Source organism: Spinacia oleracea, chromosome 6 (genome assembly GCF_020520425.1).
Source record: "Spinacia oleracea cultivar Varoflay chromosome 6, BTI_SOV_V1, whole genome shotgun sequence".
In the NCBI taxonomy this organism is placed as follows: Eukaryota; Viridiplantae; Streptophyta; class Magnoliopsida; order Caryophyllales; family Amaranthaceae; genus Spinacia; species Spinacia oleracea.
The window spans coordinates 117577027-117603466 of record NC_079492.1 but is presented as its reverse complement, the minus strand read 5'-3'; the positions used below and the strand labels follow the sequence as shown (position 1 = coordinate 117603466).

At 35.4% G+C, this 26440-nt stretch overlaps 3 protein-coding genes across 8 annotated transcripts; 1 reads left to right on the top strand and 2 right to left on the bottom strand.

The window, feature by feature from the left end:
* The first annotated feature begins 702 nt into the window (after window positions 1–702).
* Window positions 703–11993, top strand: LOC110797840 (uncharacterized). Of its 3 annotated transcripts, none has more exons than XM_022002964.2 (15): window positions 703–904; window positions 2327–2654; window positions 2949–3189; window positions 3826–4097; window positions 4579–5349; window positions 5425–5483; window positions 6875–6940; window positions 7065–7153; window positions 7305–7370; window positions 7454–8083; window positions 8173–8244; window positions 9205–9275; window positions 9362–9419; window positions 10011–10263; window positions 11224–11993. In XM_022002964.2, the coding sequence occupies exons 2-15, from the start codon at window positions 2371–2373 to the stop codon at window positions 11844–11846; spliced, it is 3555 nt and encodes a 1184-aa protein (XP_021858656.2). In that variant the 5' UTR covers window positions 703–904; window positions 2327–2370; the 3' UTR covers window positions 11847–11993. The 3 variants fall into 3 exon arrangements, with proteins under 3 accessions (XP_021858656.2, XP_021858657.2, XP_021858658.2); XM_022002965.2 differs by having other exon boundaries at window positions 709–908; XM_022002966.2 differs by lacking the exon at window positions 703–904 and adding an exon at window positions 1337–1935.
* Window positions 11994–13422: 1429 nt separating this feature from the next.
* LOC110797834 (uncharacterized) lies at window positions 13423–13887 on the bottom strand. Its single transcript, XM_022002954.1, has one exon. It carries the CDS (start codon window positions 13885–13887, stop codon window positions 13423–13425), a length of 465 nt encoding a protein of 154 aa, XP_021858646.1.
* A 3851-nt stretch (window positions 13888–17738) lies between these two features.
* Window positions 17739–24556, bottom strand: LOC110797839 (transcription factor TGA9). 4 transcript variants are annotated; one of them, XM_022002960.2, is made up of 13 exons: window positions 24293–24555; window positions 24010–24196; window positions 23721–23815; window positions 23222–23304; window positions 22700–22957; window positions 21917–21958; window positions 21698–21757; window positions 21531–21608; window positions 21330–21384; window positions 19752–20038; window positions 19422–19643; window positions 18240–18382; window positions 17739–18130 (listed from the first exon to the last, which is right to left on the bottom strand). In XM_022002960.2, the coding sequence occupies exons 2-13, from the start codon at window positions 24162–24164 to the stop codon at window positions 18040–18042; spliced, it is 1569 nt and encodes a 522-aa protein (XP_021858652.1). In that variant the 5' UTR covers window positions 24165–24196; window positions 24293–24555; the 3' UTR covers window positions 17739–18039. The 4 variants fall into 4 exon arrangements, with proteins under 4 accessions (XP_021858652.1, XP_021858651.1, XP_021858653.1 ...); XM_022002959.2 differs by having other exon boundaries at window positions 24010–24555; XM_022002961.2 differs by having other exon boundaries at window positions 19752–20023; window positions 24010–24555.
* Between the last annotated feature and the right edge of the window lie 1884 nt (window positions 24557–26440).

The following is a 26440-nucleotide window of genomic DNA, read 5'->3' as shown; positions in this document are numbered from 1 at the left end:
CCCAATTGACTCTCAATTGGGCCACTAAGTCCAAAGCCCAATGGCTCTAAACAACAACATCGAACCTACCAGTGGCTATTCAGCCATCCATTAAGGCCCAAGGCCCAATAGCAATAAATGACCTATGGGCATTTATTATGCAAACACTATAAATAGGCCGTCAAGGCTCACACCTCAAGGTACGTCCAATTTACCGCCTTAAGACTACTCTTCTAGAGAACTTCTCTCTAGAATCCGAGCATCGTTCTTACTTAGGCATCGGAGGGGCTTTCCTCGGAAACACCCCCGAGGCTAGTGACTTTGCTCTTGTGCAGGTGAATTCGGACTCCACTCATTCAAACAAGCAAGATCTTCAACACATACAAAAGGGGCCTTCATTCGAAGCCCATTGTTTCCATCTTTACAACACCGGAACAAATATTAAAAAGAACATAAAATTCCAGAAGAAAGAACAAAAAATACAACAATTATGAAAATTTGATGATGAATTTAAAAAACAACAAGAAAGAACAAACAGTACAACAAGAAAGAACAAACAGTACAATAAGAATGAACAAACAGTACAATAAAAATGAACAAACAATCGACAAAAATAAACAAACAATATGAGCACGTCGTTTTTGGGTACAGCCAGAGCTGGCTGTAGCAGTTAGCGATTGGAATTTTACAATATCCCGCAATAATACTTTTTCGGGAGTGTGAAACAAAAGGGGTTAAAATAAAGAAGAAGAAAAGAAAGCGGACGAGGAAGAAAATCCGCTGGCCCGTGAATTAATCCCTTCAGGCTTCCAGAATTAAGAATTTCTATCCTTCCAAAAAAAAATTAAGAATTTCTATTATTCTCGGTTTTTACGGTCTCACAATTTTCTCTCTCCTCTGCAGGATCATCCTTAGTTCAGCATACGTACGTAAAGATCTAACCCTAATTTCTCAATATTTCTATTCAATTCAAATTCTAATTTGCCTATTTTATTCTGGAATTTGAATGTTGTTGATCGTCATAGCTCGTTTTGGTCGTTATTACCTATCTTCCTGTGATCACTTGTTTTTGTTGATGCTTTTGCTTATTTAGGGTTGGGTGGAGGATAATTTTGGGGAAACATGGTGAATTAGTTATTTAATTTTGAATTTATGACTTGCTTTTAGTTACATTGTGCAGTTTATGCTGTTTGAATTCATTTTGGGGAATTTTGATACTTTGTAAAGAAGCATTAGTTTCATATATCAATTAGATAGACGGGGCGGCATGAGGGTCAGTTTTGGTGTCAAACGGGGTGGCGGGAGGGTTTTTCTTGGTGCTACACTGTGGTTATTGGGTATCGGGCTTAACAATGGATGATGCGAGTGAGGTTATACATGATTAATAAGACAACCAGTTGGTAATTGGATTTTGTGGTTCTGCCTTTTTGGTTTTTCATTGAAATCAAGTTTGTGTTTTTCCGAAATTGAAGTAATACCAATGGTTTTCCTAGCCAAGTTTGATTATTTACTGGGTTGCCATCTCATTCTGGAGAATCTAGACTAAATCAAGTTGTTTTAAGGAATTTATTCGTTATTTATATCTTTTTGTTAAGGAATTTTTCGTTATTTATGGCTTTGATTGTGTTAATGCTACTGGGGACTGTCGGTGTTTTCTCGAATTATGTACACAGTACAAGTGCACCTTGATTGCTAGCTTTTTCAAGGGAGGACTCATTGCAGTGCATTATGTGACTAGTTCTTCTATAAAAGGAACTAAAATGCATTTTTTATCTCAGATGGTAGAGGTAGGACCGTAGGAGAAAGGTTTTGTCGTTGTATCCTTCTTCCTTGGGGTTGCTTTAATTCATCTGAAGCTGGATTTCTTAAATCGGTAGCAGGCCACCTTCAAATCATGCTGCATCTTAGTTGCCAATAGATGACAAGGGATTTGAGCTACCATAACCAAATAAAAAGGTTCATGAGCAATACAATTTAATACAAAATTCTAAAAGATAGATAAACCTTATTCAAAAACATTTTGAGTGTTTTATTGTTTCAGATGGTCCAGCACAGGCTGCACAACTATACAAATAGTTGGGATTATTATTAGTGTTATTTATTATTTTATTATTATTATTATTATTATCATTATTATTATTATTATTAATATTAATAATAAACCGTTTACACAAAGTTGGATGGGAGCCTAGCAACTAACTGAGCCCCGACACCCTTATTGTACGCTTAGTCCACACTTGTGTATGTATCTACACCTGTTGGTTACTACTAAAACATATGAGCGGTAAGGTTTTCTTTTATTTTGTCTCATGATAGGAAGTCTGTAATTTTGGGAACAATTGTGCAGCTGACAGGCAATACTACTGCATATACTGGCAATTCGAGCTGTACATGGGTGCTGATGGTGTAATGTCTGTTTCTGTTAGCCGGAGTGGTGCTTTGTCATCACCCGATGTACCCCTCTTACACCAATATTTGTCTCTTGAACACATTTCATTTGGCACTCCGAAATATACACGTTCAGGAGAATTGAGGAGAGCTCTTGGTGTTTCTCTTGGAAGTGCATCGGAAGATCTTCCATTCAGAGCTTCCAACTTTAGGCCTTCTCCACCCGTGGCCCCTGAAGAGTTAAAGCAAATCCGAGAGAGTGTTTCAAGTACCTCTGCAAAGGCTAGGTAAGTCTGGTAAATCAGTTTTGACTTTTGCAGAATATATTTGCAGTTACAAGCTTATTGTACTAAGAAATTAACATCATGCTTGAGTATATTTGATGCCCCTAATAGCGTGATAGTATCCTGCTCTACTGTTATAGATGATGTATGTGCTTGACTTGCTAGCCAGGAGTTTTTGTTGCTTTCTTAGATAATAGTTCTACTTATTTTATTTATCAAGGTTCATTGCTTGCTGCTAGTGCTGTGCACTACAATCACGTTTAAGGATTGACATTCAAGTTGATGTTTTCTTACCAGAGAAAGGTCGCAAATGTTACGTGAATCATCCATTAAATTAGAAAAATATATGGAAACCATGGGCTCAAAGAAGAGGCAACGAACTGATATCCTGTCAAATGAAAAACCGGGTGGATCAAGCTTATTGAAGATGGCAGGTCAGCCTCGTAATCTCGCGGACCTATCAGCTCAAAGATTAGAGGACAAGGCCAAGTGTGCTGGGATGAATAAGCGTTTTCGCACATCTGGTGGAGATCTCAGGGTTAGCATCTGCAATAACTCTAAATCTCTTTACTTATTCCTTTCTTTGCTTATTTGTATTCTTTGACCCTCCTCAGAATTTCATTGTTATCTTTACTTTTTTGGGGAAGGACTTATTATTGTCTCCTTTGCCAGTAAGGACGATGTACCGATTACTTAAGTTCTTCACATCCGTAACTGTAAGAAGGAGAAACCACAAGAGGTCTTCTAGTAATTTTTATTATGTTCTTTTTTGTGCGGCAAAGGAGAGGCTTGGGTGGGTGTTTGCGACCCCTTAAAAAACTATGTACACACAAAAATAGCACTGAGGTTTTTTTTAACATCTTAATTTAGTCCGGGTGAGCTCCACGAACATATATCCAAATAGATACAAATACTCACAATTTCCCTCGAAGAAATGTTAATAGAAAACCTAATTCCTGAAGATTCTATCATTTCTTTTCTACCAAATTGGTCAAATTACAGCAAAAAATGTATACTTTATTGAGTGTCCCTGTCTTCCTCTGCAAGGTCACATAATAAGTTTGCAACTTTGTAACTACTCCAAATTAGTTGCAGGAATGCATCTTTATTTTATTAAATATTTAATGCATGTCTTACATGGAACCTTGCAGTAATAACTAGGAGATTCTTGCAGGTTGACAGTAAATCTGGTTCCTTGTTGAAGGATCAAATAGGTACTGAGAAGGACATAAACATTATTAAACCTGCAAACAGGACTTCTATTCCTGAAGAAAGAATGTTGAGACTCTCTGCTGTGGGGGATAGTTGGGACAAAAATATGATGAAGCGGAAACGCTCTGTTGGGACAGTGCCAAATAGATCTGTAGACAGTGACATCAAAAGAACATTGCATTCAGAGCCCAGTACCAATTCTAAGTTGGCTTCTTATGACACATCCACTCTAAGGTATGTTTTTATTTGTAACATTATATTTTCTCATTTTGCTTGATTTTAGGAAGTGATTGTGTTGCGTCCTCCTACATACACCCGGAGGTTCTCTTGTGCCGTAAATATGAACAGATAATTGTTTTCTTCTGCATCCGGAGGTTTTGGGTTTCTCGCTTCCTTTTTGGAGGTTTGTTTACACGTGTGCCTGTGGTGTTGCTAATTTCTAACTTCTGTTAGTTTTAGTTTTTGTTTTTCCAGAAATCGAGTCATGGTTCGCGAGTGAAAATTTGCTGATGCTGTCTGTTTAATTTAGAAGTTACTGTCTGAATAGTTCCCAGATGCCGAGTCTTGTACGCTTTTGTGTGTAGTTGAACAAGCTGCTACCTTTCTGTTTGATTTCATTCCATAGGACATTTACGAAAAAGTAACGCTGTCCATTTGTTTTTCCGCTACATATTATCTGTTAGTTAATTCAGATTTGTTTACAAACTCTTACTAGATTGAGTGGTAGATCAAATGCTAAGCAAGGCACCTCAACTGGCGGTCCTGCTACGTTGATAAAAGGAAAGATTTCTAGGGCTCCACGAACTGGTTCTGTCATGGTGGTGAACTCCTCTTCTGATGTTCATGCCCCCTCCGAAGTTTGTGAAGGGTGGGAACAGCCTACAAGTACCAACAAAGTGATTTCTCTTGATTCGATGCAGAATAATCACAGGGCTGCCAATTCATCTCATATTCTTGGTCAGTGGGTTGTTCAAAGACAACAGAAAAGCTCCCGTAGCAGAAGATCTAATGTGGTTTCACCTGTATCAAATCATGATGACGGTCAACTCCCTTCAGTTAAATATTCTCCTCCTGTTATTGGTGCCAAGAACTCTCTGAATGGTAGCGTTGGATGTTTAGAATCTGTTGATCTTCATAACAATAATTTGAGAACTAAAGTTAAAGTTGAGAGTATGGCATCTCCTGGTATTATGTCAGAAGGTGAAGAAATGAGAGGCTTGGAGCTCAAGTTGGAAGAAAAAGGAACAGATTGTAGTGATGTCGTGCTAACTGGAAAAGGTAAAATGCGTGCCTTTATCATTCCTACCAAGAGGAATAAAAATGTTTTGAATGAAAATGTTGGTGATGGAGTGCGGAGACAAGGAAGGACAGTGAGGGGTTTGTCTTTGTCAAGCCCAGGACTTTCACCATCTGAACCGAAGTTGGAGAATGTGTCAACAGCAAAGCGTATTCAAAGTACAAAGCCGGGCTCAGAGAAAATTAAAAGGTTTAAAAGTAAAATTGAGGATGGGGTTGGTTAATTTTTGGCATTTTTGTCAATTAACTTATTTATTCTATGCAGTAAATCAGGACGCCCACCATCAAGAAAGATGTCAGACGGGAGGACTTTCTCACGTAATTGTAAGATTCTGACCTCTTTTCCATTTACTTTTTCTTTACAAAAAAAAGTTTGTGTAGTATACTCCCTCCATTTTATCATATAAGGCACACATGCTTTTAGAGATGGTTTTTTTTTTGTTGAGGGTATGCTTTAGAGATTTACTTTGACCTGTAACTTTTGTTAAATTATAGAGTATGGATAAAAATTATAAAACGTGTTCAAATTACATTGTGATATTACTTTTTGCCAAAAACTTATACAACAGGCTTAGTATTTTGGTCACCACAAATTTTATAAATTTCAACTCAAATGACAAAACGTCGCCCTTTTGCGAAGTAGACTTTTATAGTTTTATGTGATTTGGGGTAACTTTTACGTGTTTTGGGGTGACTATGTTATCCTCAACTTATTAGAAAAAGTTTCGGCAAAGACAAGTGAATTTCAACAAAGTTAAGTTCAGTTCAGAAAAACATGAGTCAAATAAAAGCAAAAGTTCAGAAAAAATATAAGTTTTTTTCAGCAAAAACAAGTGAAGTTCAGCGAAAATAAGTTCAGTTCAGCGAAAATAAGGTTAGGAGAACAGAGCATAGGGCCATTGTACAAAATACGGCTGTTGTATGACGAGTACAAGACTTGCTTTTGTTAGCTTCTCTTTTTTGATATGTGTTACCAGTATATTTATAGAGACATAACAAGAAAAACATGGACGTCTTTTCTTTATGAAACGTAGGAGGTATATCAGGGATGAGGAGTGTACCAGTTGCCTTTTCTAGCTCTAGTACCCCATCCCTCACTGTCCCAAGCAATGGGCCAGTTCAATTGCCAAAGGTATAGGTTCTTCATTTCTTCTAACGGATGAATTTCACTGAATCATTTTGTCGAGGCAGTTCCTGTTGTTTTGAATTCTTAGGATGGGCTGATAGAAAATTGATGATATGTTGATTTGCTTGCAGAGAATGCTACTTTGAATATCCCCCCACCACCCCTCATTGTGCTGTCAATCAAATATATATAAATCCATAAAAAAATTCCGTAGAAAACCTCATTCTTAATAAATAAATGCATTGCCCAAGTAGATTTACTTTTGTCCGAATAACTACTTAGCAAAGGCATTTATTATGTGTTATCTACTGGGGATCTTAACAGATCTTCTTCATATTGCCATCTCTATAGAGTTGGTATTGAAATTGGCTGACAAATCATTGATTTTCCAATCTTTTTTTTGAGAGGGAGGGGATACGGCGCTGCCGTTTCCTTGGTTCCGTTGGTATTAGGGTTTTTTTTACCTTCTCTATAAGACCAACTCTCTATCTGAGTCTGAAATTCATTGAAACAAAAGTACTAGATCCGGTTTCTGCTAACATTTCTCTTCTTTCTATGGCCTCTCACATAAATTGTTTGTTCCCCTCAGCAATTGAATCCGATGATGACCGTGAAGAGTTGTTGGCTGCCGCTGCTGCTGCTCGCAAGGCTAGCCGTATTATCTCTATCTCCCTTACCTTTTAAGCCTTAATATGTCAAGTGTCAATCTTTTTGTTTCCCTGAACTTTATAGATTATATGTTCAAGCATTAATATCGTTGTCTTGTATACCTTTTGCAGACATATCTTGTTCTGGGCGGTTCTGGAAGAAAATGGAACCGATCTTTGGTACAGCTAGTTCACAAGATGTAAGCTACATGAAACAACAGGTAATACAGTTAGTCAGGTGTTTTGTTTTATTGTATTTATGAGGCTTTACATTATTTATTGTCAAAGAATTTACCGTACTTATTGTGAAAAGATTTTCCGTATTTATTGTCAAAGGGTTTGCTAATTTCCAACCATCGCTATGCTTTACAGTTGAGCCTTGCAGAGGAGCTAGAAGATAGCTTATCTGTAATTCCGGGCGCTCAATATAACATATTGGTAATTTGCAATTAGGTTGTACCATTATCAAATTTGTTGTACAGTTTTGATCTGTTCAGTTATGATGTTATTAATTCTGGCAGGGTGTTTTTATGCACAAAGAAAAGGTCGATGTTTCTTCTGGAAAGAAAGGTTGTGATTCCAATGAAGTAGTAGATAAGGATGAATTGTTATCTGAAGGATTAGCAGGGGGAAATAGGCTGGATAAGTTTTCCTCCTTGTACCATAGAGTACTGTCTGCTTTGATTGACGAAGATGAAAATGAGGGAACTTACAATGGGAATGAAGGAGTTAGTATGTCTTTACAGTGTGCAAGTGACGATTCTCATTGTGGCTCATGTAATTATGTTGATGCTGATGTTAGAGACAGAGACAGATTTGACTCGGAGGCGGAGTCAATGGTCGATGTTCAGATTCAAAAACGTTGCTCTGGAGACAGATTTTCTTGTAATAAGAGTGTCACATCTAACACAACAAGGAATGCAAGTATGTCTGATTCTTTGTATAGCAGTGGACGGTGGTTGGGGGATGATGGCCTTTCTCACTCAGACGCAGAGTTTGTTAGTGGAAATTGGCAGAATGATGTTGGTGGGCCACAACCTTCAGATGTATCTGCTTCTGGAACTTTTCTTGATCCCCAATATCAGCTGATGTGTATTGATGATCGACTAATGTTGGAGCTGCAGAGCGTTGGATTGTACCTAGATACAATGGTATTGCATTAATTGGTATATCATTTCATAGTTTGATTTAACCGAATTGTCTTATTTTTTCTGTTTCTTAACTCATTCTTTTGTTACAGCCTGATCTGGCTGACAGAGAAGAAGTGATTGATCGAGATATTACAGAGCTTAGAGAGGGACTTTGCGAACAGGTAGGGTTGCAGTTGTTTTTCTTTTGTTTGGCATGCATCTTTGTATTTGCAGCCACAAGATAGCAATGTCCAATGTTCTGTGATTTGTTTAAATTTGTCCATTCATGGATTTGTAACAGGGAAGGATTATGAGCCTGTTTAATTGTTGTAATTTGTTGATTTAGGGCTTTTTCTTTTTAACTTATTTTTGCTTATTGCAGAAAAGTTTAAGCCAAGTACAAATAAATTCAGAAAATATTGATAAAGTTTTGAACTAAACTGAAAATTTCAGAAACAATTAATTTTGTGACTATTTTTTTATTAACCTTTCCACTACTACGTACATTATTGCTATGTCATGAATATTGTTATTGCTGCTATTAACTAATGCAAGTAGATCATGTGCAAAATAGCATCACAAAGTTGAAATAGATTATGGAAGGAGTCTAGATGATTTCGTGTATATGACATTTTCATTTGCATTAGAAATTATTATTCATGTTCAGTACTTCTAGTCTACTACAATAGTCTATATTATAATCTATAATGCTATTTTACTAGTAATTACAACAGTGACTATTATAGTAGTAGTAGCATTAGTTTAGTAGTTATTCTTGTTAATAATATTGTCAACATTACTAAATAAGGAATCTAGAAAAAAGAATTAGCCAACTGCAAAGTTCAGTGATGCTTAAAAAATTAGAGAATTCAGAGAAAAGTAAGCCGAAGAGAACTGGCCTTTAGCTTATGCAAATCTGGAAAAGTAGATTTTTGTGCATCGGATTCAACAATATTTTATGGAGTTTTCTTGGTTCAAATGCACTTGTGGACCTGTGGTGCTTATTGTCGTCTACTTCTCTTACCTTGGACTGAAAGTTACTTATCATGACAAACATGCAATTCTCATTTTTCTTTTGCTGCCTTCTTCCCCTAGTTCTCCATCTTTTCTATTGTCCTTATGTGTGCTATAACTCTTTGCAGACTGCGAAAAAGAAGGACAACTTGGTCAAGATTGATAAGGCTATTGAAGATGATAGAAAGAGGGAGAAACCGTATGTATTACGTTAATTCCCATATCTTTATGCTACTACCCTTCCTTTCTTGCACTCCACTTCACTAAAACCTTTATGCTTTGCAGATTCATGGAGCATCTTGCCATGGAACAACTAATGCAGATGGCTTACAAAAGGCGAATGGTAATTTTTCTTACTTCAATACCTTTCCTCACTACTTTTTGGCTTTGGATTGTAATGGACAAGATAACAATGCTTTATAAAATTGGCTTTCTCTCTTCCCCTCTATCTCTTTTTATTTTTTTATATACATATATTTTTATGAATGGAATACACTCTTTGTGTCGTTTTGTTTTCTTCTGACCCCTCTTTCTTGCTCACTGCTCTAAACAAGCTTTTGAGTCTGTGGAGGAATAACCATGTCTTATAGTTTGCTGGATGCCACAATATCGCACTAAAATCAAACGATATCCAAGACAAATTCACACCAGAACAAAACAACTTTTAAGAAAATGTGGTCACAACGTAATTATTGCACTACCTGCACATATGGAAATTGGAAAGAAGACATTTTGGTAGCAATAGTCGTTGAACCTTTTCTATATATGATTTGAGGTTAGAACTTAGAAATAAATAGATTAAGACCCTTGTTTATTACTGGCGAGAATGATTTGAATCTTCGCAATTTATACATGATTCTAGGGATATGACGTCATCATTGACGATCAAGTTGGTTTACAGAAGTCAGAAATTTAACTTGTTTTATTGCTGTAGGCTTGTAGAAGAAATAATGGCTCCAAAACTGTGATGCGCAAAGTGTCAAAGCAAGTTGCAATGGGTTTCATAGAACGAACTCTTGTGAGGTGTAAAAATTTTGAACTCACTGGCCGGAGCTGTTTTAGTGAACCTGCTCTGCAGAATGTTCTCTTTGCAGCAACTCAAGTCAATGGTGCAGGTGCCTGCACTGCAACAGATAGTCATACAGGCCATGGGGCTCCTAACCGCTGTGTGGATACTGCAAAAGCTGGTACTTCACTAAAACTTAAGGAAGACTTTACAATGACTACATTTTATATATTCCTAGCACCTTCTGATAATCAATTTCTTATTTCAAAGCAACTATTTTGACTTTTTTCTCTTATAATCACGTATGGAGTACCTTTTAAGGTTTAAAATGACCAAATACTGTTTTTAATTGATTGCCATACTGCTCTAAATTGACCATTGAGGGCAATATGCATCATCATTTTGCCCTTAATTGACAAAATGATGCTTATTTGATGGTCAATTAGGTTTTTTTTTTAGAGTGTTTGTGATTTATAAGGAAAAAAGTTGTGAGAGGTAGTTTATAGTTTATCAAACGCTTATTTTACAGAAACTGTTGTATGGTTGGAACAAGTTTGCTGATTTTGAATAATGCTGATAGATGCAATAGTTGGTTACTTGTAGACTTCCTTGGTGCCATAATTCTCGAGTCTTGTCTAATGATAATCTCTTTGAATGCTGAATTCTAGATTCATGGTGTTGAAAGGATATCGAATATCTTTGAGGAGCACCTTGTGCTTTATATACATTTGAAAAGTCCACTGCTAATATTTACAAGCTGTTGAGCTTGAAGCATTGATGGGTATTCACATACTTGATCTGGTTCCCCTCAAAAAAAAAAAATACTTCATCTGGTTCATTATTGGAAATTTCCACTGTATTCACTGGTAGCCCGTGCTTTCTTTTGCTGATTCATTATTTTCTTTGGTCCTTTTCTTCTATATGTATATGCATATGCTTCCCTAAGATCCTTTTCTCTTACCTTAATTTTTGTGTAAAAGTCGTGCATCGAAGTGTTCTGTGTCTTATAGCAATCAGTTTTGCCAACTTTGTCAGTATAAGTTTACTTCAAATGAGCTTTGAAAATGTTTTTTATATAGGATGTTTGCCGTGTTATCTAATCAGTACTTCTTTTTCTTCTTTTAATCTCACACTTGTCCAGATTTTAGCTCGTTTAGTGTGTTGGATTCTTGCACCAATGATTTTGGGAGAGGTTATCTTTACTCTCCACAAGGTGGCAGTTGCTCTTCTGAACGTGGTTACCCTGAATTTGAACCATTATCACACAAGGGCAAGAAGAGGGAACTACTCCTTGATGATGTCGGGGTGGCCTCCTCTAGAGGTGCAATGGCTTTTGGTAGCTCTGTTGTTGGAGGACCAAAAGCAAAGAGAAGTGAGAGAGATAGAAATCAAGGTAGAAGTGTTCTGGCGGCTACTGCTGCAGGTGAAAGTCAGTCTGTGGTAAGCTTCAGCAGTGATCAGAAACCCAAAACAAAACCAAAGAATCCAACCTCCACTGTGAAGCCAATGTCAAGTGCAGTCCAGTGGCAAAATACTGAACACAACAAGAGGCGCAGGGAAATTGGACTATCATCTGGGAATGCTCCAGAAGATGCTCGTCAGAAATCAGAGGAGCATATTGATTTTGATCCCATTGAACAACTTGATATTTCTAACGATCCCAATGCACCTGAGGATTTCAACAATTGGTTGACTGGATTGCAAGATTATGACTCAATTGGTTTAGAAATACCTATGGATGATCTTAATATGGTGTTGATGTGACAATGGTGATCATGTCGTGCTTTGTATATATGTGTATATTTTTGGCTAGAACATTGATTAGCATATTTAATTGTTTGCTCACATGGTCTCAAATGGGAAACCTGTAAATATTTATTATCTAATTGGTTTTAATTGCATTTTTGCATAGATTTGTTGTTAGGTTTTAGATGGATACTGATGCTTAATATCCTTATTTTGGCCCTGGTTGTCTACTTTCTGGCTACTGTAGTTCACCCTGTTGCTACTTATGAGAAACGTGAAGATATCAGCATTTGTATCTTCTGAAATGATGGAATCATTATACCAGGAGAAGAAATATGAGGGAAGTACATATGATACTGAAGTACTTTTATATCTAAATGTCCTGCTATTTTTTCAATTTATATAATATGATTTACTTATTTTGTTGTATAATGTGATAAGGCTGTATATTTTTAACTTCTGGGTACTTGCTATTGTCATATCGCATTCCTTCCATCATCTTCAGTTTCTGTATAGTAAAACTTATTCCTATTGAAAATGAATTCGCTTGTTTCATCTTCAAATATCTTTTCAGATGCTTTCAATAAATTTCTTGATGAAAGGAGCTCCATAATAAACAACTTTCTTGATTGAATTTCGTTTTGTTTTCGTACCTTTTCCTTTGTCTTAACCCAGGAAGTGATTTTCTACTTATCCTCTGTCAAATGCTCCTTCCTTATTTATAATCATCAAGTATCATTGCAGTATTGCGTTTCAGACTGTCATGACTCGGATTATTCTCCTACAGTGAACCATTTTCTTTTGAACTTTTACTGCAGTTTCTGTGTGCAATGTTATGTTTTCCTGAACCTCTATGGAGATTATAGCACATCTTCTGTGATTCTTTTTCAGTGCAGTGTGCGGGCGCTATTGGATGGGCTTACCTTCAGTATTGCTGCATTACCTGTTACTCCGTTTTTGGCAATTTGTCTACGAGGATCAGGTACATAATCTTGGAATGGCAGCTAAGCATATGTTATACAAGTTTTTATTTTGGTTTTTTGTTTCCTTATTTTAATTCAGTGTAGTTTCAAGTGAAATCTCTGCCGCTTATTGTGACTGATACATGACACCATTGGCTACAGCATATTTTTTGTGCTTGCTCTTCCAATCTGCTACTTGCCCTTATTTCTTGGTATTTAATTTTGGGTCAGATCCATTAATGCCTGTTCACCACAGCAGAATTGGTTTTGCTGAACAAAGACGGCATCATATTCGAAAATGTGATATTGGCCTTTGTTTATTGCGGAGTATCATCAATTAGCTATTAGTTGCTTGTTTGACTAAAATATTTCGTAGTAACTGTCTAATAATGGTACTAGAATACTCGTATATATAGAAACATCATCAAAATTTTATGTTTTTTCATTTTTTATTTTATTTTGGTAAGCAAGTCGCCAAGTCAGGAAAAGTTTATTGCAATTCAAAGAACAAATACAACCTATGAATTCCTAGTACCACGAATCATCTAGGATATACCCTGTAGATTAGGAACCCAACAAACTACCTAGGTTACCAACCTAGGAAAAAACATACATAGTTTAGAGGAGCAAAGTTACATTTGCACTTCTAAACCCCCAAACCAATCTCTGTCTACACCTGTTATCTTTCTAAGACCTATAGCATTTACTCTATGCTTTACATCAAACTGATTTTTCTTTACAATATTATCTATACACCATAAATGTTGATGCCATAAGACATTATTTCTGGCCTTCCATATCTGATATATCACAGCCAAAACACATACACTGAAAATTCTCCGTTTGAATCTTGACGTGATTTTCCTGGCAAGCCTAACTACACCCTTTAGAGTCTGAATCTGCACACCCATATCAATCCATTGAGAAATCCTCTCCCGGCATTTCCTGCTGTATATACAATCAAAGAAAATGTGGGAGTGACTTTTGGTTCCAGTTCCACATAAGAGACAGTAACTTTCAGCGTTAATGCCATGCTTTTGCAGCCTATCTCTTGTCTTCAACCTGTTACACCTTTCAGTTGGAGGCTTTAAACCCATTATAAACCTTGCTGATCACAAACTTACTCCCCTGCCCTAGTTGAGCAGGGCCCATCACACTCTTCAGCTTCTCTTTAATTGCACAAACCTTCCTCCAATACCAACTACTGAAACTGTTAGGAGTATAAGACCACCAGTCTCGATTTTTTATGTTTTAATTTTAGGAATGAATCAACACTTATCTTACTTCGGAATAAAAAAAAAAATCTAACACAAATCTATACAGTTAATTAAAGGGGCGATGGAGCATTATTTTGTACAAGATCAGTTAAGCTTTATCTATCAAGGTAGACTTTGCCAAGATGAGTTGCTTGTTATAAGTTTTGTTTCTTTAATCCTCATAGTTTGGTGTTTATTTATTGTGTTTTGCAACTAAAAGCCAAGTATTAACATCCTTGTCGCGCTAGACATTTCCTTCAACTTGGAATTCTCCCTTAGTATACAAATTGTTTGCCTGACCTAATTTTCTGGTGTATAACAAAGTTAGACTTGCTTTTGCTATTGACCTTTCTCTGGAATGAGAAGACATGCTTTTATTGTACCCCATATAAACACTGGCTGTCTTTCTATGTGCGTTGAAGTTGGAGTTCTAGGTTATCAATCATGAATTTTTTTGGTATTACCGAGTCGAGTCTTCAATTTAACTTTCATACTGCGTCTTCAAAGGAATGCAAAACTTAGTACAAAGAGATCCACTCTTACTTGAAAATATGACCCGATCCAAACCTAAATAGTCAGACTGCTATTGACCACTTTACCAGACCCGAAAATGAAATGGGTAACTGGTATTGATGCTCAACATTAAACTAATTGACAACAACCTCAATTATGCCGAATCTAAAACGTAGCTGAACCCAACCCAATGACTCAAAGTCCAAATATGACCAAACGAAGTTGACCCAAACAACCTGTTTTTCACCTCCAAGTACAACCTTAAGTGTCGCGTTGGTGACCTAGTTATTAGCATCATCTTTTTACTTGAACATACTATTTTAATCTTGCAAATACTTACTTTCATTACTAGCCTTACATTTATACTTTGATATGCTAAAACCTAATTCATAATGGACCTGAATGCACTAGAAATAAGAAAGATAAGGTCATTTTTCAATGAATACAAGTAGCAAAAGCACACACTTTGCCAATGACAATTGACTAATATAAATTTATTATAATTAAAATCATATTAGAATATCCAATCTAAGCTAATGATAATGGAAGCAAAAGTGTAAAGGCCAGAAGGGAAGGTGCACATGTATATTTTAATTTTGAAGCTCAATTAGATTTGATTAGCTAATCAGTGTTTAGTAGCGCGGATAAGAATAATGATGATGATAATCAGAGTACTAACATGTTGTCCCATTCATATATTGGAACTTTTTCTTTTCCCTTGAGCAGATTACTGATTATTAGATTTGGTTATAACATATAACCTGGTTTAATTAGTATTTTATTATATGAAATATTGCATTTCTAACTGTCAATTTGTGCATCATCACCTGTTTTTATATTTGCTTCAGTTTATACTTGTATATTGTAACTGAATCACTGATAACTGGTGAGTCAGCTCATTACCAGAATTACTCCAGTAGACTCACCTTGTATCCAATTGACACAATATCCACGTACCTATTTTCGTCCTCTTCGTTTTGAAGAACACCAGAGAAGCATTTAAATAGTAAAAGTCAGATTTTTATAAGCAAAAAACAGTTTTATTCTGCTGAGTTAATAAATTAATTTCATTTCAGTAAAATTCAGGTAAGAGAATCGGAATATTTGTTGTCTAATTGATCGGATTATAGACATTGCCAAAGGGACTATGTTCATGGAATTGAATACACCCACCGTCGTTAGGTATGTCTTCCACCTCTCTCCCTTTGTCTACTGTCATTGCTTTTTCTTTGTGCACCCAACTTTCTCCTCATGGATATAGTTAACTAGTGAACAATATTGTATTGCACATTATTTTTTCGAATGTACATCAACTTTAGTTTTAAATGATCTGTTCTGTTTTTAAATTTGTTGCTTCAGTTCTGCCGACAAATAAGTGACTGACAAGTAGGTATAAAATATATATATTCAGATAATACTCTGTATGAAATTACTCATAATAATACCAGTGTAACCTTTAGGTAGTTCATAAGGCCATCTAGCCTTTTAGTAAGATGGGAAGTCATTTGCTTGATTATGTGCACATTTTTGTATTAATCTCCAAGTTTAACACACCAATCACATTAATACAGCTACTATGTACCAAGAGAAGGACTTGTATTTTATGATATGATCATATTGTTTTGGTTCCTTTTCTTCCAATTATTTATTTTCAATGCTATCAATAAGCTATACTGGAAATTAGTTCACATGTTTCAGAGCCAACATTCCTCTACTAGACCAAGGGGAAGGCAATATAAAGGCTGGTGCTCTAGTATGAGTGGCGTTGGAGTGGAATAGTGGATAAATTATATAAGTTAGGTAATTGTTATCAACTCCATATGATATGAACAATGTCTTAGCACGAAGTACAGAGTATGGAGTATTTATTTTGTAGACTTTGACCTTTATCTTCTCTTAGAATAACACTAGCTATGTGACTATTAATTTTGGACGGAGAGAGTAATTAATGTAATGACTAATGAAGATATGATTACCTTGTTCTTGGTACACAAGATGACAAGAGTATACGGTGGTACGTGAAGAATAAGCTTGTGGTATAAGATTACCACTTGACTTTTTATATCATATTGAATTTGTAGATTATTTTTAGAGTTAGATTGCATATGTATATATTTTTTTAAGTTGTAGAGAGTCACAAAGCGCATGCCGACAAATGGTGTAGATATGATTCGATCCCGGTCTTTGGTATCACCCCATAAGACTTTACCAATTAAACTAGTTGACATCCAGTGCATATATCTAAACATTCATAGATGGTGTGCAGAGTCAAAATGTGCTTTTTAGGTTACCACATAACCTCCTCCTTAATATATCAAGACCCGGAAGGTTACTTTATTTATGAAATGAACCAAAATTTCACTTTCTGTTTATGAAGATTCTTCAATTCGAATATGATTTACATGTTCACTCTCTAAAATTACTTAAAACTAAAAATGCGACAAGTCTAATCGGATCAGAACAGGTAGTCCCCTGTTACACGAAAAATGGCACGGGCGTGCCACTGCAAATCAAGGCAGAAATGGCAGACCTGAAATCGAGCATTTGCACGGTCGTGCAAGGGCTGTACAATTAAAAACTTAACTGAAAAACGTCATATTTATTTTAGTTCAATTGATAGATCTCCAAGTATATTCATGTTTGTGTTGTAGTTTAAGTCTGCACTTGAAACTAATGAGTAGATTTGCTAGTTTAGTTGCTTTATCCTTAATGCTTTCTTAAGCTTATACTACTATCTCTTATCTTTCAGTCTACACGCCATGAATCAAAATTTGTCACACTACAAGACGACATTTTTCTGGTTAGTATTTCTACACCAAATCCACTTCCTTAAGCATGCTATATAAGTGCTACTTGTTTTTCTTAAATTAATCTTTGTTTAAGTTATAAATCCTTTCCTTGATATTTATTATTATAAAATAATCCACAGAAAGCAAAGCAGAATTCCACCTTCTCATCTTCTCTACCACCAGCCACTTTGTTTACTTAGCTTTAACTATCCGATATGTTTCTTCTGGTAGTAGGACATTGTTTTTATAATCCGATTTTACAACCACTTGTTAATAATCAAAACGCAACAAGTTTTGTATTTAGTTTAGTGTTGTCTCCTTCCTAACCATGTCTTCTAATCCATGCCCATATATTATACGGAATAAATACAAAAGGAAAAGCCGAAGAAGAAGATAAAGCTAGCGCGAATTATATTTCAAATAATATGATTTATAATCGCACCTACACCTTAATTAATTTACATTGTTGCTTTGTTTGGTTGGGGAAGGGCCGGGGGCGGCGGAGGAGGGAGAAGCTTCCTTTTTTTGATTTACAAGTGAAAGATAACCTGATAGGATAATGGATTTTTAATAAAAACATAAGAAATTAAAATAAAATAAAATCTATTCCTGGTTGAAGCTGGAGGAAATGATTCTGATGGGGCTAGCTAGCCACCACCATGACTGTACTTGATGCCCACCCTTGTTCATTCTAAAACGGCGAGAAATGATTATGATGTGGAGGTTGCACCATTTGCATATCTGGGGCTGTTTGACATGAATTATCGTTATTCATCATGTGCCTGTTTTAGTGAAATATTATGTGATTAATCATGGTTACTTAATGTTTGCATGAAACAGATAATATAAATTCAGACAAAATTATATAAGTTGAATAGAATAGAGTCTTACTCTCTAGGACGCGAAGCCCAAAGGGAACTTAGAGCACGCAACCGGCCATAGTATTCTCCAATGACCAGAAAGCATCTAGCAGCTTGTCGAATTGTCAATATTCTACGTAGTTGATGAAGGGTTTGTTGTCTCAAATTATCAGCCTAAAATCCAGGAGAAGGAAGGAAGGAACAAACAGGATAAAGTTAAACCATATCCGAACAAATCTATTAAAAGCCAAGACAATATCTTAATCATATCAATTAGTGAAGGCTACAACTTAACAACTCAATTAAGCTCAAAATCGAGCTTAATTGAATGGGTCCCCAATTCAAGATCAAAATATAGTTAGTCTTTCTAACATATTTTCAAACAGGTTGACCCATATGAAGTTGTTTTTTAAGTGTTAAATTTGGACATTTCTAATCATAGAGTTTAATGGGTAGATGAGGAGAGGTTGAATTTTTTTCGAGACTTTAATTTTGGATTATATTATAATTTTGTTGTCATATTCAAATCAACATCTGACAATGACAATATTAGAATAAAGATCATGTACCAAATCATAGAATGATGTGGAACCTAGCTTGGTCTGAACTCTGAAGTCAGAAAATTATTAATTAGAATAATTAATCACTTTATTTTGCAGGGTATTAGAAGTCAATTTGACAAGGTTAAATCAAGGCTGAGCTCAGGATAGTGTCATGCGCACGTTTGGCCTTCAGGTGTACTATGCACAGAGTTACGGCGCAAAAAGCCCTGGATTATGGGGGCATTTCAGGTCAAGTATTTTAAAATTTCATGATAGGTCGGTCCCATTACTTTTTAAGTACTGTAGTAAGATGTGTTTCCCCACAACTTGGCCAGTAATTTGAACTAATAATGTGACAATTAATTAGAAATCCGATAAACTTACTCGTGCAACATTTTAAGATTACATGCATGAAGTAATGCATTTCCAGCAGTACTAGTACCTAAATCCGTCATTTTCATAAACCATTTGGAAGAGATATATATTTTGTCAAGAACTGTTTAAGCTGGTCCACAGTTGTTGTCACTTAGAAAATTAAGTGGTAATGCTAAACAACCCATAAGGCAAGCGCGCACTATATATATATATATATGTGTGAAGTTGTTCTAGTTTTATACTGTAATTTATTGGAGTTAGTCCTTAAATAAACAATTATAATGTTAATAAGTTACCTGACGAATAAAGCCTTCAAGATTAGAAAGCTTGCCCAAAGCGATAGCCATTTGATGCATGCCATCAGTAACAGTACTAGTTGCAATGGTATCAACCAAAGACTGCTGTAGCTGATCTAGACCTTGTGTTAGAGCCTCTTCCGCCTGTTGTGAGGAGTGTTGTAGACTGTAGATCCCCATTAACTGCTGCTCCGTCAATGGGTCTAACTGTGCTGTTAACATCTGTAACACAACGTTAACCCACAAAATTACTCTTCATCATCTTAGTCTCTTTTTATTACACCTAAGTAGTAAGTACATAGTAGACGGTGTGTGTGTTAGAAGATGTACCTTGATGAGTTCAGAGGGCCTAAAACCACCCATCCAAAGGAAACAACGCTCTGCAGGAGTAGTCCACATTCCGGTAATGAGGTGAAAGATATCGGATTTGGCAGCAACTCCTTTGAGGCGAAAGATGTCATCATAATGGTTGATATAAGCATCCACTATAATCCTAAGATCTCCATCTGATAAATGTGCATGTAGAGCACCTCGGAGTTCTGACGTGTGTCTATGATCATCTTCCAGCCATCTTGCATACTCCATGTCAAATATAGCTGCTCCTGCAACACCATCAACTGCAACATAAGCGATTAATGTCATGTGTATTACCACTCTCAGTACTACATAATATAGCTGCTTCAATAATAGAGTAATGCTGTGTAATTATTAACATGTTTAGTTTTCCGAATCATTTGCCACACCTTTGACACCTATTCGAGGCGTGATAGATGTATGTCACAACACAATGTCCATTTTATTACATTCTTCTTTTACTGGTTAAGACTGAGTGTATGTGTACGATATGTCTCATGTTTTAATCTCTCTGCCCCCATTTGTAATTTATACTCATTCGCACCAAAAAGAAAAAATGAATATCTTTTGGTCTCATAACAAATACGTACTTCTTACATGATAAAATCAGTGTGTTGTTACTGTTAGAAAGCGTTGTATGAACAAAAATGAATTTAAGAGGAATATTCTTGTCAAAATTTCAGGCTTATACCGGCAAGTAGGCAATTAAAAAATACAGTTGGTCATTTTTGAATTTGTTTGGTATATTACTCAACTAATGAATTATGATAAAAACGACCAAAATGGTCGACATTATTCTTAATAATTGGCCTGATATTCGGTAGTTCAAAGCATTTGTTTTACATATCTAATCTGTAAGTCAAAATCACAAGAAATTAAATTATATTTCCCACCAGCTTAAGTAAGACATTGGTATATAAATATTACAAAAGAAAATCTTAAGAAAGGTACAATAACAATTTATAAATAATTTATCCGTTGAACACTATTCTTGTTGTTTTGACAAGTTCTCAATTCATTATCATTCAGTTCGCAAGTCTATCTTCCTTGGTAGTTGGTACTCACATATGGATTAAGGAGTACCAAACTATAATATCCCTATGGGTCGCAAATTCGTTGGCTCCCTAAATTATAAGCCACACTTCTACCTTCTATTCTGTAATCACCTTACGAACCGCGAACCAAATAAACGAATTATAAGAAAATGGTACAATTTTGATCTAATTTAGCAAATTAAGTAGTGAATTGCGTACCTGTATCAAGTCTCATACTAGCGAATCAGGTAACAGTATTCTATTATATCCCCAAATTGTAAGACTTACTGTATAGTTTAGATTATTCTAGATTAAATTGTAATAGGGATTAAAATGAGAATACCGTCAATAATTGAGATTAATATATAATAATAATTTTTCCTTTTAACAATGGTCAATTTTTCGAAAATTTACCCCCTAAAAAACATTATATAAGTACTTACCTTCCTCGTATAATAATTTCAATGGATTTAGTACGTAGTAAAAATTATTAATCCGTAGTATATAATAATATTATTACCTGAGCTCATGTTTGAAGGAGCACCACCAGCTCCACCTCCACCCATGAAAAATCCCTGAGAATCCAAAAATGAAACAAATAATTTTAATAATATGCACCAAATATGTTATGATACGATATACATTTCATTAATTTGCAATACTAAAAGTACATTTGAACTTTGGATAATATTTTAAAAAATAATGATAAAATAAGTGCAACCTGTGCTCTAGCTCTTTGAAGGTCTTGCTCTAGTTGTGCTAGCTTAATCCTGCTTGATTCTAGCTGTTGTACATAAGCCTGTTTATACCATAGATACAAAAATATGAGATGATGCTGAAATTTTAAGGTGAAAATACACACAAAAAACGTTTTTAATTATTTGTTACCTTCTTCCTTAGTCGGCTTTTCCTTGCTGCTTCTCTGTTTTGAGCCAAACGCCGAAGTGTCTAAGGAACAAGGAGAGTTAAGTGTAAATGTTCTTGTAAACAAATTGTAGTTAGACGTAATAGAGTAACTACACAACCATCTAACTGTTAGGGAATTAGCCAGACTCGAAATTTAAAATGGGAGATTTTTATAATTGTAGATAAAAACTTTTCAAGTACCTTAGCATCAAGCGGTTTATTTGATTTTGTTCCACCATGCCTCTACAAAAACAAAAGTAAAAAAATAAAAAATTGGAGTCAAAAAACTATGTAAAAGTAGGTAAAGGTGAAAAACTTTGCAAAAATTTTCATGCAATAGGTAAGAGTTGTTGTTGTTTACAAAAAAATGACATGATTTAAATGAGCAAAGAATAAAAATGATTAGAGAGATAAAAGGGGTCAACCTCATTTTGCTGTGCAAACATGGTTGCTGTTGCTGAGATGAGCCAATTTCAGAAGTTTTTGAAGAATAAATATTCAAGTTTTATCACATACTCCATTTAAGAGAACACAGTTTGGACTTTGGAGTAGGAAGATTGCATTTAATATAAAAAGACAATTTTTCGTATTTTTTTTTTGTTGTTTTCTGATTTGGGTTTAATATGAGTTATAGGGATTAGTGAAAAACTAGTGTTACAGAATAATATAATAATGAGAAAACAGTAGAATTACTGTGAAGATTCTATCTTTTGCTTTTCTGAGAAGAAAAATAAAACACACACTATTTTTCTGTTTTCCATGTCAGACATTTTAATCAGAAAATCATTCAGAAAAACCAAATAAAACCTGCCTTTGATTTTGTAAGAGTTATTGGGATCTGTGACTCTTTCGTCTTTTTATTCAGACACATAAATTCAGAAAAAGATATCACCTTTTAAGATCTTAATGGTGGTGTTAGTTGATTATGTAATTTGAACTAGTAATACGGCGACAAATATTGGTCAAAGAATGAGAGAAATTAACCTTTTCTTGAGGTTGTTTAAGAGCTGATGGATTTTGGGATAATCCAGTTCTGTTGGAGCTATCAGTTGCCATTACTGGTTGCTGCTGTTGTTGAAAACTACCACCTTGTAGATGTTGATGTTGTTGTTGCTGTTGTTGGTTTCGGCTAATAGGAGATTCTGGTTGTTCTAAATGTGTATCAGCTTGACTTGATGAAAGGGTGTTAATTCCTGATCCTGAATCATCTGTACTTTCTCCTCCTGACTTTGAACAACTTCCCTGATAATTAATATTGCCAAACATTTATTTATTAAAAAAACAAAATACGGAGTAGTAATTATTTTATAAAATGTTTATCCAAAAACACAAGTAATGGATTACTAGAGTAGCTTGTAATAAAACCAGGATTAAAAATAGGAAAGTTCAGAAGACACAGGAGATGGTTGTTTTCAGTCATCAATGTCTATAAAAAGAACTGGTCAAACTTTAGTTTTCTAGAGAGATAAAATAAAAATAGTTTCTAGAGAGAGAAAGAGTACATACTCTGGTGGTTTGTTGAATCCTCATTGGCCAAGAAGGGAACATCTCCAGAGTTGCTGCAGGTCTGCTTCCATTTGTAAATAAAGCTGCAACAGAATCATATAAAGCAATTCTTTCAGAATCACCCCGATTTTTATTTTTATTTTATTTTAACTTTTTTTTTTTACCCTTTTAGAAATACATTGGAAAATAAAATTAAAAAAAATGATATCATAAAAAGGGTGCAAGAAATAATGCAGTTAAAGGTGAAATGATTTATTTTGATATTTGAAGAGGTCATGTTTTCCTTGTTTGTAACCCCACGCCATTCTGTTCTTTCCTTCACAAAATCATTTCTGTGTTCTAAATAGAAATAACAACTTCCTTACACTTTTTTTTTTTTACTGTAAGAAATATTCAAACTTCCCTCTATATTTTCTCTCTCCTCCATTTCGGGGTGGTTTAATCATATTATCAAACGTCAGAAAATCAAAAATTATATATAATTAAAAAAAATACTTACATGGTTTTGGTTGATCATGATGTCCAATCTTAACTCCTTGCAGGACAATAGCTTGTTCGAGCTCCCCAAAATCAAATGAGGGTCCTCCTTGATTCCTGCGTTTTATTAAAAACCATTAAAAAATAAAATTAGTCATGTCACTCAATCTTAACCATACATGCTAGAAAATAACACTTATTAATCATTAAACTCCGTCTGTTCGGATTTAATTGTCACGTTGATAGTGTAATTATCTCCAGACAGGTGGAACCGTGTTAGTATCATATGAAGAGGAAGATCGAAATATTACATGAAAGGATTAGTTGTAGTATTAGGGTTGATCCCATGAAGATGATGATGGTGGTGATGATGATGAGGAGGAATCGCGAAAGGAATGTTGTGATGATTTGATGATGGACCTGATTGTGATAAACCAGTTTCTCCAAGCCTGTGACTCGACGCCATGCAAATTACTTCTGTATAGTATAATTAATTTACTGCACCACCATTAATTTGGAACTAAGCATGGATTTTTGAGAAAGAAAAACAGAGGAATTCGAAGAAAAAGGGAAGCTTATTTCACAAGTTTATACCTTTGGGGGAGTTGAATTAGTGGTAAGAAAGGGAAATATTTGTCAAAATGTTTGAAAAAAAAGGTAGGCACCAAAACAAGATGAGAAGATAGAGAAAGATTCAGTCTTTTTCAAACAAATTACATGTATTTTTGAAAGAAAGTTGGGATGATTGTTCTCTTTTGAAGAGGTTTTTTTTTTCTTTTTGCAAAATGATGGATTTTTGAAATAAAACTGAATTTTATTTATGGTACAGAAAATCTTGTCCTTGACAGGCCTGTCTCAGGCCCCCTTTTCTTTCTGGTTTATGTGGGGTTTGAAACCTGATTTTTTAAATGGTTTTGTAAATAATCAATTAAGGAATTAAATTAAATTAAATTAAATTAATGGGTTTGGAGGGACCAAATTTACTTCTATATGTTGTGTTTTTGTGGGGTCAAAAGCTAAGGGAACCCACTAGAATCACTGACTCCAACTCCACTCCCCCCTTTCTCTTTGTTAACCGCCTGTGTTTTGCTATTGGTCCCTTGTGGGCTATGTTATTGACCGGTATAGTACGGTTGGATACGGGTACGTAATTAAGTGTTGGACTCTGTTTATTGATATTATTTTTGTCTAAAGTGAAGTGTGTGTGAGAGTTCATATAAATATCCTCGTGTGAAATATGATATGAGTCGTTGAAGTAAAATGAAGAGTTCAAATATAAACTATGCATGAAAAGTAAATTTTAATTCTCCGTACGTAAAGGTTAAATAATGAACATATTCGTCAAGTAATACGGAGTACAAGTCACCAACATAAGTTGGTGGAGTTGGTGGGGAACTCACCTTGTGACTTGGAGGTCATGAGCCCCATCAACTGCGAAATGCTTGGGAGTGGCTCAAGCGATGACCTGTGGAGCTGGGCTGGTTAACCTGTGATAGGTGCTGGTTCAATTAGGATCTCTTCTTCTTACCTATTAAAAAAAAAATACAGAGTACAAGTAGTTTGTAGTTTGATACGTTGGTAAGTATAATTTGATGTTCTCTCATTTAGAGCCTAGGTAAGACCTCGATTATATGGAGTTTTGATCTTTACTTTTACTTATGTTAAAGGTATTAATTAAGGAGTATTTCTTTCAACAATATACGTAATATAGTGTGTTAGTTATATATTTCAAAATTTTCATAATTAGTATAGTATATATCAAATTTAGGATTGAAAAGGAGGAGATAAGACAAGGTTTTCTCTCATAAAGATGGTAAAAAGAGAAACCAAAAGACATGGCTTTCTAAAGTTGTTTAGCTAAATCTATTTATAATTTTTTTTAATGGGGATTTGGGTTTTACTTTTTGGTCTTTATAATGTGAAAATTAAGATTAATTGTTTTATAATGTTGTGCTAATTGCCCTGTCAACTAGAGCTGTCAAAAACTGACCCGACCCGAAAATCCGACCTGAACCGACCAAACCCGTAACCGACCATGACCCGAAATTACGGTAAAACAGGTAACCTGAAACCCAACCTGTACCCGACCCGAAAAAATCGATAACCGATTTTAACCCGATGTTGTAACACCCGAACCCGAACCCGACACCCGACCCGAAAATGACCGATAACCGAACTGACCCGACCGAACAATGACCCGAACCCGATTTGATACCCGACCCGATGTCAACCCGAAACCGATTGTAACTCGATGAAACCTGCTATTGACCCGACCTGTGAGAACCCGATACTCGATTTACCCGAGTTATCAATGACACGACCAAATATTAACTTCATTGATATATCTATTTTAATTATTTATTGCTAAATATTGAAAAATTTAACTCTAAAATAAGTTAAACAAAATTTTTTAGAATATAAAATTCTTAAAATGTATAGGTTAATTATCAGACCCGAGTTTGACCCGTCCCTGAGAGTGACCCGATCTGAATTCTATTTGATCTGATTATTATCCGATCCAAACTAAGACCCGAACCCGAAAATAACTGGGTTGCAAACCGACTTAAACCAGACTCGATAAGACCCGAACCCGAAATTATCTGCTACAAATCGACTTAAACCCGACCCGATAAGACCCGAACCCGAAATCAAACCTGACCGAAATGTGACCCGACTCGAACCCGACCTGAACCCGGGATAGGAAAAAACCCGATATGACCCGACCTGAAATCGACCCGACCG